Raw genomic sequence first — 14914 nt, 5'->3', positions numbered from 1 at the left:
AATAATACATGGCATACCTAGGTGATCCAACGTTCATTATGTGTAGTACACTAGACTAGATAGTTGTTTGAAAAGTTAGTTGTTCTTGTCCAGCAAGTAAACAGAATCGGTTTTAGTTTGACGAACAAAGTTGAACAACAGATGGAGGTATTTCACCAATTGCTGCTTTGAAGTGGTGTCGTCACATATTTTTGGGAAATGTAGTTCGCGGGATCCATATAAATAATGGAGAGATCCAACTTGACTTCCTCTTTATCGTACTGGCCTGTGGAAGACAGGTAATAACGTATTATGCGCTTTAGTCTGTCTTGTTTTTCCATAGAAGTAGGGTCGCAATGTTGAGAAGTAAGGTATTTATACGTTTAGTTGTGCATTTCGGTTACACCGACCAACATATTTTGTATATGTTTGGCTCAACTTCTGCCTTATTCGGTCATGTCAGTCGTCCACGCACTGTACAACGTGGTTAGCACGCTAACGTTAGCTAGCTAGCAAGAGTGACATATCGCCGGTGAGGCCTTTACGTTACTGTGCTGTAGATGTCTCTGCGTCTTCTCAAACGCTTTACACTTTATCAAACTACATTAACAATTTGCAGCTGTATAGGTGGGGGGGGGGGGGGGGGGGTTCGGCTCCTTAATAGAAATTGTCGATTTATATGAATCCGTTGACGCTAGTTAAATAGCTAACAAGTTCCCACTTTCGCCAGCCAAGTTACGAAGTACCACTGTCGAAGCCTGTCAGTAAACTAACCCTGATCCATAACATTACATGTACTTATATTTTGCTAATAGCCTAATTGCCTTATTAAACAAGTTTAGTATTAATGTGTGACTGAAGATGGTCTGCAGAATAATTAACATGGGTTGAAATTCAGTATAATCACTTGTGTAATCGCAATGTTGGAACTGAACAGCCATATCAATTCTTATTCCTCAGGCACTTTGATCCACCATGCCCGTTGCCAGGAGTTGGGTTTGTCGCAAGACATACGTCACCCCCCGCCGCCCCTTCGAGAAGTCTCGTCTTGACCAGGAGCTTAAACTTATCGGTATGTGCAAATAGCAGGTTTTGAATTATATTGAATCTGCTGGTCTCTAAATACCATGTATTTTTTTTAAGTAAGTTAATTTTAATCTCTCAGGGGAGTATGGTCTGAGGAACAAGCGTGAGGTGTGGAGGGTGAAGTTCACCCTGGCCAAGATTCGCAAGGCTGCCAGAGAGCTGCTCACTCTGGATGAGAAGGACCCCAAGCGTCTTTTTGAAGGTACACCACAGCTAGATGGTTCTGTGAGCTATATTTTGACTGTTCGTAAAAGTCCTTTGAGCTGTTAGCTAGTGAGATATCGGCCAATGATTTAAATATTCAATATTCAGATTGTCTGTGGTGTCAGGAATTCCTCGTGAATGAGGCCGTCAGTCAGATTTCCAGATGCCTTAAATCGGGGATATTCAGATTTTACCCGGGAGGTCCAGATTACTGCTGGTTCTGTTCTACCTGAATTAATTGCACCCACCTGGGGTTCCAGGTCTCAAACAGTCCCTGATTAGGGCCCTATGTTGTGATCAGTGACTGAAAATTGCTGTATCCTGTCTCCTAGGTAACGCCCTGCTCAGGCGTCTGGTGAGAATCGGTGTGCTGGATGAGGGCAAGATGAAGCTCGATTACATCCTGGGCCTGAAGGTGGAGGACTTCTTGGAGAGGAGGCTCCAGACGCAGGTCTTCAAGCTGGGCCTTGCTAAGAGCATCCACCACGCCCGCGTTCTCATCCGCCAGAGGCACATCCGGTAAGCTGTTGGAGATGGTCACTAGATGGCCATGCTAGAAAGGACAAGTCGGTAGTGCATTACACTGGTCTGTTATTTTAAATAGGCTCTATGATGAACTTGTGACTGGTTGTTAAACCATTTGTAACATGTACATTTATAAACTTCTCACATGCCTACACTAACTGTTCAGTTAACTATTATGAGTTGAAACTGCACAACTCACAAGTTACTTTCTCAATCCTTAGAGGGCCTCACAAACGATAGCTCATCCCTGAGCGTGGTTTAACATTTCAGCAAGGTCAATTCGGTAACAAACCGTATACCTTGTCTATGACTGCCCAGAGCCAATCCTGCCCATCAAGAGTGGGCAAACAGTTTCAGCAAGGTCAATGCAGTAACAGACTGTATACCTTGTCTATAAGACTGCCCAGAACCAAGCGAGAGGCAGACTGCTACTGTCTTATTTGCTGACAGGTAATGTATGGAGGATTGCACCTCGGGCAGATACGTGCTAATGGTCACGGCAAACTATCAAGTGTATTTGACTTGTAAGGCAATCGCATGGTCTTCAATTTAGTTTGGTAAGAGTACTATACCTCATCAGGCAGGCCGATGATTAAAATTCATATTCAGACTTCCTGTGGTGTCAAGAATTCCTCGTGAATGAGGCCTGTCATTGATGCCAAACTATTCCCATCTAGATGGTTATTTGTCTATGCTATTAAGTCGGGAGGAACAAAACCATTCATTGCGGTCTCCTTTCTCTCCAGTGTGCGCAAGCAGGTGGTCAACATCCCCTCCTTCGTGGTGCGCCTGGACAGCCAGAAGCACATTGACTTCTCCCTGCGTTCACCATACGGTGGCGGACGCCCTGGCCGAGTCAAGAGAAAGAATGCCAAGAAGGGCCAGGGTGGTGCTGGGGGAGTTGATGAGGAAGAGGAGGATTAAAATGGAGGCTGACTGGGCGTGTTCGTGTCTGGCACTTCCTGTTTTTCAATAATAAAAACATTTTGACCACAAATTTTTGTGAATTTTTACTTGATATGTGGTGGAAACTGACTAGTTAAGGCCTCTGCACAATAATTGACTACACATAATGGCTACATTAGGGTTATAGATGTCATTGCTAGACATTTTATAGGGATACTATAATTCTGACTTGCTCGGTTGGCTGTTGGAAGTGACAACTAATCAAATGTTTCACATGTTTTGTAAACAGGTGTAGACTAACTGAACTGCTTATGTGCTGTTCCCAACAGTGGAGAGAAAGAACTGACTAACCATAACCTGGCCAGAGACATGGTACCAGGTTGATGTGCAGGGGTATTAAGGAATTTAAGTAGATAAGTGACTAGTCAATGGACTGAATGGTGACGTGTCAAGAGGGCAAAAAAAGGTGAATGCAGATCATCTAGCTATTGGTTAACTAATTAGCAGTTGGACAGCTTGTGGGTAGGAGCTGTGCAGTATCTTGTTGGTTCCAGACTTGGTGCATTAGTGTTCCCTGTTATCAGAACTGGGACTTGGGTGGCTGGAGTCTTAACCATTTTTAGGGCCTTCTGACACCGCCTGGGTTACAGGTCCTGGATGGCAGGGAGACCAGCTCAAGTTATATACTTGGCCATAAGCACTACTCTTTAGCGCCTTGTGGTTGGATGCTGAGCAGTTGCCATACCGAGTGGTGATGCAGCCAGTCAAGATGCTCTCAATGGTGTAGCTGTAGAGCTTCAGGATCTGAAGGCCAATGCCAAATCTCTTCAACCTGAAGAGGTGCCCTTTTCAACATGTGTGGACCATGATAGTTTACTGATGTGGACACCAAGGAACTTGAAGCTCTCGACCTGCTCCACAACATCCCCAGCAATGCATGGGGGTGTGCTCGGCCCTCTGTTTCCTGTAGTCCACGATCAGCTCCTTTGTCTTGCTGAGGTTGTCCCGGCACCACACTGCCAGGTCTGACCTCCCTGTAGGCTGTCTCAAGAATAAGCAAATGGCACAGGGTAAGTGATTTGTCTACCATAACACTCCCATAGGATTGTGGATTCATGGGGAATAACTAGGTAAAATGCACGTTTTATCTAACAGCCGAGTTAGACTGATATTCATAAATGTGGCACTTGAAATTTAGGCCAATCCGCGGTTGAAATGATAAAGCAGCCATCCCTCCACTCAGTCATGGTGCTCAGGAAATGTAAACCCATTCATAGACGGCTATGGGTGCAAGGAACAAATATCCATAATATGAAATGATATTAACCATGTTTAACAATTGCATAAAACAAGCTTATTTCAGGGTCCTGATGGGGTATATACACTGAACACAATGAATGGCACAACAATGGGCCTCATCGTGGTGTATCTGTGCACTCAGATTGCCAATAATAAAATGCAATTGCATTCGTTTCTCCGTAGTTTATGCCTGCCCATACCATAACCCCACTGCCATCATGGGGCACTCGGCTCACAACTTGACATCAGCAAACTGGGACATGTCTCGTTCCATCTACCAACGCCATGTTGCACCACAGACTGTCCAGGAGTTGGCGGATACTTTAGTCCAGGTCTGGGAGGAGATCCCTCAGGAGACCATCCGCCACCTCATCAGGAGCATGCCCAGGCATTGTAGGGAGGTCATACAGGCACGTGGAGGCCACACACACTACTAAGCCTCATTTTGACTTGTTTTAAGGACATTATATCAAAGTTGGATCAGCCTGTAGTGTGGTTTTCCACTTTAATTTTGAGTGTGACTCCAAATCCAGACCTCCATGGGTTGATAAATTTGATTTCCATTGATAATTGTCAGCACATTCAACTATGTAAAGAAAAAAGTATTTAATAAGAATATTTAATTCATTCAGATCTAGGCTGTTATTTTAGTGTTCCCTTTATTTTTTTGAGCAGTGTATTTTTGTTCAGTGTATCATTGGGTATGACAGTTGAACAAAGCTTATGCGACATTAAGTAATATTCCTCAAGAATCAATGGGTTCGCTATATTAATGTAAAATTCCAAACCATTTCAAGCAGAATTATTTATTCTTTTTGAAACGTACTGCCTTTATTTATGGACTGGGCAGTGTCCGTGGGCGGGGTTTTGGTTGTGATTGACACGTTGTTGCGGTAGTAGGAAGTGGGATTTACCAAATCATCACTGTGCTTGAATATTTGTTCCAGGGATTGTTAACTATATTGAATGTCGGCCTGATTTTAAACGTGAGTACGTTTACTCTAGAAGTTTAGCTACAGAGATGTACATCTACAGGGAATGCAATCATTGAGCTAAGAGCTAACGTTGGCTGCTACTGTAGCAAGTTAGCTTGTTGTGGTCCTGGGGGATAGCTAGCCACATTTTTTGCGTTTATAGAATGAGTAATTTATCGCCTATAGAAGATCCTCTAGAACAAAAATTTCTCCTGTCACTGCGGTACTTCCACCGATGTCACGCAAGGCTGCAGTAGCTAACTAGCTTAGCGTGTGCTAACATTTGTAACGCGTATGTTGCAATTCTGTGATTACTCCATCCATGGCATGATCAGGCGAGTTCTGATTCAGCCCACACACTAACTCACGTCAGTGGTGTAACATTTTGATCATGACGATGTGATGTTGAGTCATGTGCATGTTATAAACACTTTCTAATACTACTGAACATGCATAGCAACTTCGAATAGAACAGATATTAAGTTGTCAATCACAGGCTTTATCACTGTCATAATGATGCTATATGCAAACTGCAGTCAAATTTCTCATAGCATTTTTCCATGCAGCACAGAGGACCTTAAGTTACCATGATCATACTGTGTGTGTGTGTGTGTGTTGTGTACCTGTGTGCAGAGAGATGTCTCCTGATGAGCTGGTCTACTTGGGAATTCTCGCTGCTTCCATCCCCATCGGGTTCCTATTCCGGTACCCGAGTGAGTATTCTATCTAGCCGTCAAATAAATTCACCTAACCTATATGGTGTCTCCTAGAATATATGAACACTGAAAAACACAATTCTTTATTTTCAATACATTCTGGTAACACGCAGGACAGAAGAATGAAAAGGCGGTTGCAATCACGATAACATGTTTAAAAAACTGTTAACACATGATGTATAATAGGCCTATCTGCTCTGCTCTGAAGGTTCATTGTAAGTGAAATGTGTGTGGGTGTTATTGTTGCTGTAGGTCCTCCAGTGAAGCAGGGGGCAGCGTTGCTCTTGGGCCTCTCGATCACCATAGCAACCTGTCAGGTCCATGCCCTCCACTCACTTGTGACAGTGCTTGGAACATGGATCATCATCAAGAGCAGCTGGCGGTGAGGCATTAGTGATTTGGGGGAAGAAATCCATGCAGTTACATACCGAGATATTATTTTTGAAGATATGTTGTATCGTTTTGACAATATCGCAATATAATTTATTGTGCTAGTTGGCTGTACCTGCGACAAAACTCCAGTATTTCTCCTTCATAACTTGTTCTCCATCTTCTTTTTAAACCCGGAGCCAATTTGTTTTCAGCACTTATTTCCATTACTGATCACAAGTTGTGTTTCCATGGTTCTCTCTTGTCCCTTTGCAGCAGACATATGGTGAGCAGTATGTTTGGAACATCGAATCGCAAAAAAAAAATCACATTATCGAATCGCAATGCATATTGTATCAGCGCCAAAGTATTGTGATAATATCTTATCGTGAGGTCCCTGGCAATTCCCAGCCCTAAGAGACATTATTCAAAATAAACAAATTATATACAATTGAAGTCGGAAGTTTACATCCACTTAGGTTGGAGTCATTAAAACTCATTTTTTTACCACTCCACACATTTCTTGTTAACAAACTATAGTTTTGGCAAGTCGGTTAGGACATCTGCTTTGTGCATGACACAAGTTATTTTTCCAACAATTGTTTACAGACAGATTATTTCACTTATAATTCACTGTATCACAATTCCAGTGGGTCAGAGGTTTACATACACTAAGTTGACTGTGCCTTTAAACAGCTTGGAAAATTCTAGAAAATGATGGCATGGCTTTAGAAGCTTCTGATAGGCTAATTGACATAATTTGAGTCAATTGGAGGTGTACCTGTGGATGTATTTCGAGGCCTACGTTCAAACTCCGTGCCTCTTTGCTTGACATCATGGGAAAATCAAAAGATATCAGCCAAGACCTCAGAAAAAAGATTGTAGACCTCCACAAGTCTGGTTCATCCTTGGGAGTCATTTCCAAACGCCTGAAGGTACGACGTTCATCTGTACAAACAATAGTACGCAAGTATAAACACCATGGGACCATGCAGCCGTAATACCGCTCAGGAAGGAGACGCGTTCTGTCTCCTAGAGATGAACATATTTGGTGCGAAAAGTGGAAATCAATCCCAGGACAAGAGCAAAAGACCTTGTGAAGATGATGGAGGAAACAGGTACAAAATTATCTATATCCACAGTAAAATGAGTCCTATATTGACATAACCTGAAAGGCCGCTCAGCAAGGAAGAGGCCACTGCTCCAAAACCGCCATAAAAAAGCCAGACTACGGTTTGCAACTGCATATGGGGAAAAATATCTTACTTTTTGGAAAAATGTCCTCTGGTCTGATGAAACAAAAATAGAACTGTTTGGCCATAATGACCATCATTATGTTTGGAGAAAAAAGGGGGGGGCTTGCAAGCCGAAGAACACCATCCCAACCGAGAAGCACGGGGGTGGCAGCATCATGTTGTGGAGATGCTTTGCTCCTGGAGGGACTGGTGCACTTCACGAAATAGATGGCATCATGAGGATGGAAAATTATGTGTATATATTGAAGCAACATCAAGACGTCAGGAAGTTAAAGCTTGGTCACATATGGGTCTTCCAAACCCCAAGCATACTTCCAAAGTTGTGGCAAAATGGCTTAAGGACAACAAAGTCAAGGTATTGGAGTGGCCATCACAAAGCCCTGACCTCAATCCCATAGACAATTTGTGGGCAGAACTGAAAAAGCGTGTGTGAGCAAGGAGGCCTACAAACCTGACTCAGTTACACCAGCTCTGTCAAGAGGAATGGGCCAATATTCACCCAACTTATTGTGGGAAGCTTGTGGAAGGCTACCTGAAATGTTTGACCCAAGTTAAACCATTTGTTGGCAATGCTACCAAATACTAATTGAGTGTATATAAACTTTTGACCCACTGGGAATGTGATGAAAGAAATAAAAGCTGAAAGAAATAATTCTCTACTATTATTCTGACATTTCACATTCTTAAAATAAACTGGTCATCCTAACTGACCTATTACGGGGACTTTTTACTAGGATTAAATGTCAGGAATTGTGAACCTGAGTTGAAATGTATTTGGCTAAGGTGTATGTGAACTTCTGACTTCAACTGTATCAACAGACACTGTAGAACACTCCTGTGTCGTAATGGTGTGCCACTATTTAGTGACAGTCAGGAACTTCTCTCTCTCACCCATTCCCCTGTTTACCTTCTTCAGGAGTGCCCCAGCTCTCTCTCTGGCCTGGACCTTCCTCTACCTCCTCTTCTTCAGACTGGTCACATGGTTCGGCCTGCCGCCGCCAACACCCTTTGCCAACGCCATCCAGCTACTCCTCACTCTGAAGGTACATCTATAGGAAGAGATGGAGGACATACACGATTACTGAAATGCAAGGGCATAATGCATCATGATGTTGTTTACAGTAACAACCCACTTGTTTTCATTCAGATGGTCAGTCTGGCCAATGAGGTGCAGAGTTTTCACCTGGAGAAGAAACAGGAAGTGAGCTCATTCTCTAAGTCTCCTGTGGTTGGTGGACTGTCCCAAGAGCCTTCCCTCTATGATATGATAGCCTATAGCTACTGCTATGTGGGTATAATGACAGGTAAGGCTGTCTAGCCCCATTCCCTAGTTTGTTTTATCATACAGGGCTACTGTCAACATATCCATATTTCTCTGGACCTCTTTTTGATATGGTGACAGGTGAATGGCTTCAGTGTGTATGTGTTTGGTGTAAATGTATCTAGTATGATTTGCCACTAATTTGCTTTTGCACCCATTTGAACTGTTTCTCTCTGTCTTTCTATCTGCCACTAGTGAAATATTGTGTGAGTCTGCTTACATTTTCTCTTCCACTACATGACCTTCCTGTAACTCTCCCTCCTTTTTTTACTCACTCCTTCGTCCATCACCCATTAACACTCCTCCTTGCAATCTATCCTTTTTTTGTCCTCCAATGATCCCTCTCTCTCCTTGTCTTTTCTAACTTGTACTATTCACCTTGTCTATCCTACCACTTCACCCTCAATGCTCTCTCTTCATCCCTTCATTTATCCCTACATCTCCCTAAAAGGCCCGTTCTTCCGGTTCCAAACCTATGTGGACTGGCTGAGGCAGCCCAGCTCCTTGGACCTTCCTGGCTGGGTACCCTGCATGCTGAGGCTGAGGTTGGTGCCTGTCTACGGAGCTCTGTTCCTGACCGCCAACATGTACTTCCCCCTGGCATACGTCCGCACTGAAGAGTTCCTGGAACATCACTTTTTCTTCAGGTAGCAAAACAGCACTCTTGATTTTGTAAAAATGTTGTTAAAAAATTGCTTGTATCAAAAAAAGGTATACTTCCATTCAAAAGTTTGAGGGCACTTAGAAATTTTAGTTTTTTAAAGAAAAGCAAATTTTATTTGTCCATTAAAATAACATCAAATTGATCAGAAATACAGTGTAGACATTGTTAATGTTGTAAATGACTATTGTAGCTGGAAACGGCAGATAAAAAAATAAAAAAATGGAATATCTACATAGGCGTACAGAGGCCCATTATCAGCAACCATCACTCCTGTGTTCCAATGGCACATTATGTTAGCTAATCCAAGTTTATAATTTGAAAAGGCTAATTGATCATTAGAAAACCCTTTTGCAATTATGTTAGCACAGCTGAAAACTTTTGTACTGATTAAAGAAGCAATAAAACTGGCCTTCTTTAGACTAGTTGAGTATCTGGAGCATCAGCATTTGTGGGTTCGATTACAGGCTCAAAATGGCTAGAAACAAAGACCTTTCTTCTGAAACTCGTCAGTCTATTCTTGTTCTGAGAAATGAAGGCTATTCCATGTGATAAATTGCCAAGAAACTGAAGATCTCGTACAACACTCTTTGCTACTCCCTTCACAGAACAGCGCAAACTGGCCCTAACCAGAATAGAAAGCGGAGTGGGAGGCCCTGGTGCACAACTGAGCCAGAGGACAAGTACATTAGCGTGTGAAGCTTAAGATACAGACACAAGTCCTCAATTGGCAGCTTCATTAAATAGTACCTGCAAAACACCAGTCTTAACGTCAACAGTGAAGAGGCGACTCGTGAACGCTGGCCTTCTAGGCAGAGTTGCAAAGAAAGAGCCATATCTCAGACTGGCCAATAAAAATAAAAGATTAAGATGGGCAAAAGAACACAGACACTGGAAGATTGGAAAAAAGTGTTATGGACAGACAAATCTAAGTTTGAGGTGTTCGGATAACAAAGAAGGACATTGGTGAGACGCAGAGAAAACGAAAAGATGCTGGAGGAGTGCTTGGCGCCATCTGTCAAGCATGGTGGAGGCAATGTGATGGTCTGGGGGTGCTTTGGTGGTGGTAAAGTGGGAGATTTGTACAGGGTAAAAGGGATCTTGAAGAAGGAAGGCTATCACTCCATTTTGCAACGCCATGCCATACCCTGTGGCAGCACTTAATTGGAGCCATTTTCCTCCTACAACAGGACAATGACCCAAAGCACAGCTCCAAACTATGCAATAACTATTTAGGGAAGAAGCAGTCAGCTGGTATTCTGTCTATAATGGAGTGGCCAGCACAGTCACCGGATCTCAACCCTATTGAGCTGTTGTGGGAGCAGCTTAACCGTATAACCGTAAGAGGTGCCCATCAAACCAACTTGTGGGAGGTGCTTCAGAAAGCATGGGGTGAAATCTCTTCAGATTACCTCAACAAATTGACAACTAGAATGCCAAAGGTCTGCATAATTGCTGCAAATGGAGGATTCTTTGACGAAAGCAAAGTTTGAAGGACACTTATTATTTCAATTAAAAATCATTATTTATATCCTTGTCAACATCTTGACTATTTCCTATTCATTTTGCAACTAATTTCATGTATGCTTTCATGGAAAACAAGGACATTTCTAAGTGACCCCAAACTTTTGAACGGTAGAGTAGATGTTTTTATTTCTATATTTATTGAGTTGGCATAACAGAATTGTGAGTTCATTCACCACTGTTTCTCTCTCCAGAAAACTACGGGAAATGTAACCATTAAATAATTAAGGGCTAAATGGATGGATTTCCCAGATGACTGAAAACAATTGAAGGACAAGCACCAATTCCAGTGAAACAGAATTGAGACAGAACTCTTGTCTATTTAGTATTCCAGACCATTGTTGCTCTTCACTCGTAGTTATACTGATGAGGTCATTATTAAATGAGGTCTCTCTCTATAACCCCCTCCAGGTTGTTCTACATGACGGTGGTGTTCTTTGTGTTCCGGATGCGGTTCTACGCTGCATGGTGTGGGGCAGAGGCTGGCTGCATCAGCGCAGGACTGGGCTGTTACCCAGAGGGGGCGCTCTCCAAGCCGGGAGGGGGTCCCACTGTCAACTACAGGCAAGTCTCACACAGGATATTCAGTCCAGTTGGGGAAAACAGTAAAGTACATTAATTCATAATTATGTAAGTGTTTAATCTTGGTTTTGATTCTTCGGTCTCTCCAGCCCTGACCCTGAAAGTCCGGTTGTGTACGACTTCAAAACCATCCAGAACATTGACCCATACAACACTGACTTCTGTGTGAAGGTCCGACACGGGATGCGCTACTGGAACATGACTGTGCAGTGGTGGCTGCATCACTACATCTACCCCAACTCCCCCTTCAAGGCTTACGCACTCAAGTAAGGGCCCTATGCAGGTTCACTAGAGAAGGCCTGTGTGTTGTGTCTAAAATAAACTGTCTCATAGTCTGTTAAACTACAAAACTACAGTCAACTTTCAATATATTTGTAAGTGCCAGATAAGATGTCCCCTGAATGTCATTTGATGCATACGTTTCACAATTCTGTCCCAGGGCTGGATGGACCATGTTCATCAGTGCATACTGGCACGGGCTTCACGTTGGCTACTACCTGTCATTCCTCACCATTCCTCTGTGTATTGCGGCTGAGTCGGCCATGGAGGCGTCGGTCAGGGCCAAGCTGGGGCCCCGGGGTCAGAGTGCCTTCGACTGGGTCCACTGGTTCCTCAAGATGAGGGCCTATGACTACATGTGTATGGGCTTCGTCCTGCTGAAGGCAAGCGACACCGTCCACTACTGGACCTCCATCTACTTCATCATCCACATCATCGCCCTGGCCTGCATTCTGTTCGGGAGGCTGATGAAGGGAGGAAAGAGGGAGAGAAAGAAGAGTGAAAAGGAGGAGAAAATTGAGGGGGAGAAGAAAGAGGTGAAGCAAGAGGACGTGAGAGAGAAGACAGAGTGAGAATGGATTGATGGATGGGAGGATGTACTGTATGGGGAGGATAGGTTTACTAAAGAACTACTATTCCCACAATGCGCTGTCTGTCACTGATCTGTATGGGTCACTTTTGTCCGTTAGGTCCAGTGATGTCTCCCCTGGTAGAGAAGAGTTATGTTCAATCCCAAACTGGCCCCTAGACCCTACTAGGGTTGGATTTGCAGTTGGTAGGTAGAATAGATGAAGTTGTAGGATTTCCCTAACCAGGAGACATCATTGGACTTTTAGCTGAATACAGTGAATCCTTATGAACATTGTTGTAACCCAGTAACAGTTGCCATGGTGATATTACATTACAAACCACGTGTACATACAGGTATAATTGGGTGAAAGAATGTTTGCTTAATGAATGTTATTTGATGTGTGAGTGGCAAAAAAGTTCAGGGGGATTGAGATTATTCAGCTACTTCACTTGTGCGTATGTATGTGTGTGATTATTTCAAATCACAGTCAATTTTCATACAAATATACTTCAATTAGTTTAGAGGACACAAAATTGTATGTTCAAGATGCTGCCTTGAAACAGAGTATAAAGTACTGTATAACACAGCGGCACATCCCTTGAATCCATTCATAGAGCAAGGACTCAATTTGAACTGGGATGTAAGTATGTTACTCAGTCTGTATTTTTGGCTAAATCTCTAATCCCATTGACATCAAAGCATGATTTACTCAAAGTTAAATACAAGTCACAGGCATTTATCTCAAGCCATAACCAGATCAACAATGCATTTTCCCGGGGCAACAAGATTTTCTGCTTCTTTATATTTTCGAGTTTTCATTGATCAGACCGTTCCTATGATCAGTTATAGAATAGTGCAGAAAAGTGAACTTTGGATAGCCATGAGTACATACTGAGTTATACTTGGCTAGTTTTAAAACGCATATAGAGGATCCAGTCATAATGAATGTGGCAGTTGTATACGTTCTCTTTCCTCAACATTCTTATTAGGTTTTATATTATGATAAGAAGATGATCATTTATCCCTTATCTCCAAGTTGAAAGAACACAAATTCTGTCATTATTAAGTGGAGCCATCCTCAGTGATTTGTTCTCAGAGTAAAGACCAAGAAACTTGAAATAACTTTCACTGTGTCAAGAGGGGCTACTGGAACCAAAAAGACCCGTGCAAATTTCAGAATGGAATCTGTGGTTTAGAAAAATACATAAATTGCTTAAGGTATTTGCTTGATTTATTTGTTGATTTTAATCTGAATTTATTTTACTGCATTATTTAAAATGTCGTTTTGGGTGATCTTTTGATTTGACTTGGCCTGTAAATGAGCATTTTACTCATATCTCTTCTTTACAAAAATGATCTGTCCTGCATTCCGTAGTTATTTGATTAGTAATCTCTTGTGGACAGATGCACGTAACATAAATAGAGCATCTGCTGCAATCACGCCAGAATGGAGTTCTGGGTGTCAGATTATTTGATTAGAGATGTAATTATATACTGTATGGTGAATATTTATTTATTGTTCTTTATTGTTGTTTGTGTGTCACTGGCTACATCTCAAATGACACCCGGCTGTTCCCCAGACAATGCACTACTTTTGGTCAGACCTGGGCCAAAAGTAGTGCATTCTATTAGGAAATAAGTTGCCTCAGTCAGAACATTTTGGCAGTGACTGAGGACTGACTGACTGCTAAGGTAAGGTTGTAGAAAGACCAAGCTACTACCTTACCAGTCAGTCCTCAGCCACTGCCAAAATGTTTGACTGCCATCTTATTACAAATGTAATGGTATTTAAAATATATATTGTGCTGACAGTAGAATACAAAAAGTGATTTGGAATTATATTTCTTGTAATTTAATTGACTAGATAGCACGGAAGCATTGTATTATTATTGTTTACCACAATCTGATATAGCCAAACCCTCCCTCCTTTTCCTTGTGCCAAAACCCGAGCCCCGAAGAAACGACTCCCTTGTGTTTTTTTATCAGCCAACTCATTTCAGTACATGACCAGTATAGAAAACATTCCTTGATGGTTGCTTCTCCATCTTTCTCTCTGTCACATGTAATATTTCTTGTGTATTTTTGTTTGTTTCTGAATGGTTTCACCTTGATGATTGTAACTCTCCCTGCCTTGTAACAGTTCAGTGTTACCAACGGAATACATGTCTCAGATATTCAACACGTCTAAAGTCTTGTTCCTTATTGGTGTTTTGTTCATGGATGTTGGCTGTAGTTTTATTAGTGCACATTTCTCTTGCAATTTCTGATCTGACATGGTTCATTCTATGGTTTTTGACTTACTATAGGAGTTGTCAGACCTGAAAATGATCAACTTTCCCCTATCCCCTTGCACATACTCACAGCCACAAACACACACATCCCACCCAGGCTTGCCTCTATGGTTACCTAACAACATGTCACATCAGTGTACAGAAAGATTTATGAACTGAAGTACAGACAGTAAACACTCCTACATGATTACGTTATGGGTCTAACCTGTAACTAGTCATCAAATGTCTTGTAACACCCCAGCTTGTTGATACTGCATTAGTTACTAACGTCCATGTTCTGTTGGATGTAAGCGGAGTGGAGTGTAACCTAACAGTCTACCAGGAGTGAATGGGTTAAACGTACAAGGAAGTATCTGTGGCAGAGATGATTA

The 14914-nt window shown here is 42.3% G+C and overlaps 2 protein-coding genes across 2 annotated transcripts; both read left to right on the top strand.

Annotated features, from left to right (window-relative positions):
* The first annotated feature begins 216 nt into the window (after positions 1-216).
* LOC139405743 (ribosomal protein S9) lies at positions 217-2791 on the top strand. The gene is made up of 5 exons (XM_071148165.1): positions 217-278; positions 940-1051; positions 1145-1267; positions 1602-1788; positions 2541-2791. The coding sequence occupies exons 2-5, from the start codon at positions 955-957 to the stop codon at positions 2716-2718; spliced, it is 585 nt and encodes a 194-aa protein (XP_071004266.1). The 5' UTR covers positions 217-278; positions 940-954; the 3' UTR covers positions 2719-2791.
* A 2069-nt stretch (positions 2792-4860) lies between these two features.
* On the top strand, positions 4861-14431 carry LOC139388675 (membrane bound O-acyltransferase domain containing 7). The gene is made up of 9 exons (XM_071135500.1): positions 4861-4985; positions 5607-5686; positions 5942-6071; positions 8231-8357; positions 8462-8618; positions 9087-9282; positions 11232-11384; positions 11492-11668; positions 11842-14431. Exons 2-9 carry the CDS (start codon positions 5611-5613, stop codon positions 12251-12253), a joined length of 1428 nt encoding a protein of 475 aa, XP_070991601.1. The 5' UTR covers positions 4861-4985; positions 5607-5610; the 3' UTR covers positions 12254-14431.
* The last annotated feature ends 483 nt before the right edge of the window (positions 14432-14914 follow it).

The sequence above is a fragment of the Oncorhynchus clarkii genome, chromosome 3 (genome assembly GCF_045791955.1).
Source record: "Oncorhynchus clarkii lewisi isolate Uvic-CL-2024 chromosome 3, UVic_Ocla_1.0, whole genome shotgun sequence".
In the NCBI taxonomy this organism is placed as follows: Eukaryota; Metazoa; Chordata; class Actinopteri; order Salmoniformes; family Salmonidae; genus Oncorhynchus; species Oncorhynchus clarkii.
The sequence above is the reverse complement of the archived record's forward strand: the minus strand, read 5'-3'. Positions and strand labels throughout refer to the sequence as shown.

Coding starts and splice junctions, on each gene's coding strand:
- LOC139405743 (XM_071148165.1), top strand. CDS start 955: ATGCCCGTTGCCAGGAGTTGGGTTTGTCGCAAGACATACGTCACCCCC. Junction 1,268..1,601: donor CCCCAAGCGTCTTTTTGAAG/GTACACCACAGC, acceptor CCTGTCTCCTAG/GTAACGCCCTGCTCAGGCGT. Junction 1,789..2,540: donor ATCCGCCAGAGGCACATCCG/GTAAGCTGTTGG, acceptor CTTTCTCTCCAG/TGTGCGCAAGCAGGTGGTCA.
- LOC139388675 (XM_071135500.1), top strand. CDS start 5,611: ATGTCTCCTGATGAGCTGGTCTACTTGGGAATTCTCGCTGCTTCCATC. Junction 6,072..8,230: donor ATCATCAAGAGCAGCTGGCG/GTGAGGCATTAG, acceptor TACCTTCTTCAG/GAGTGCCCCAGCTCTCTCTC. Junction 9,283..11,231: donor GAACATCACTTTTTCTTCAG/GTAGCAAAACAG, acceptor AACCCCCTCCAG/GTTGTTCTACATGACGGTGG.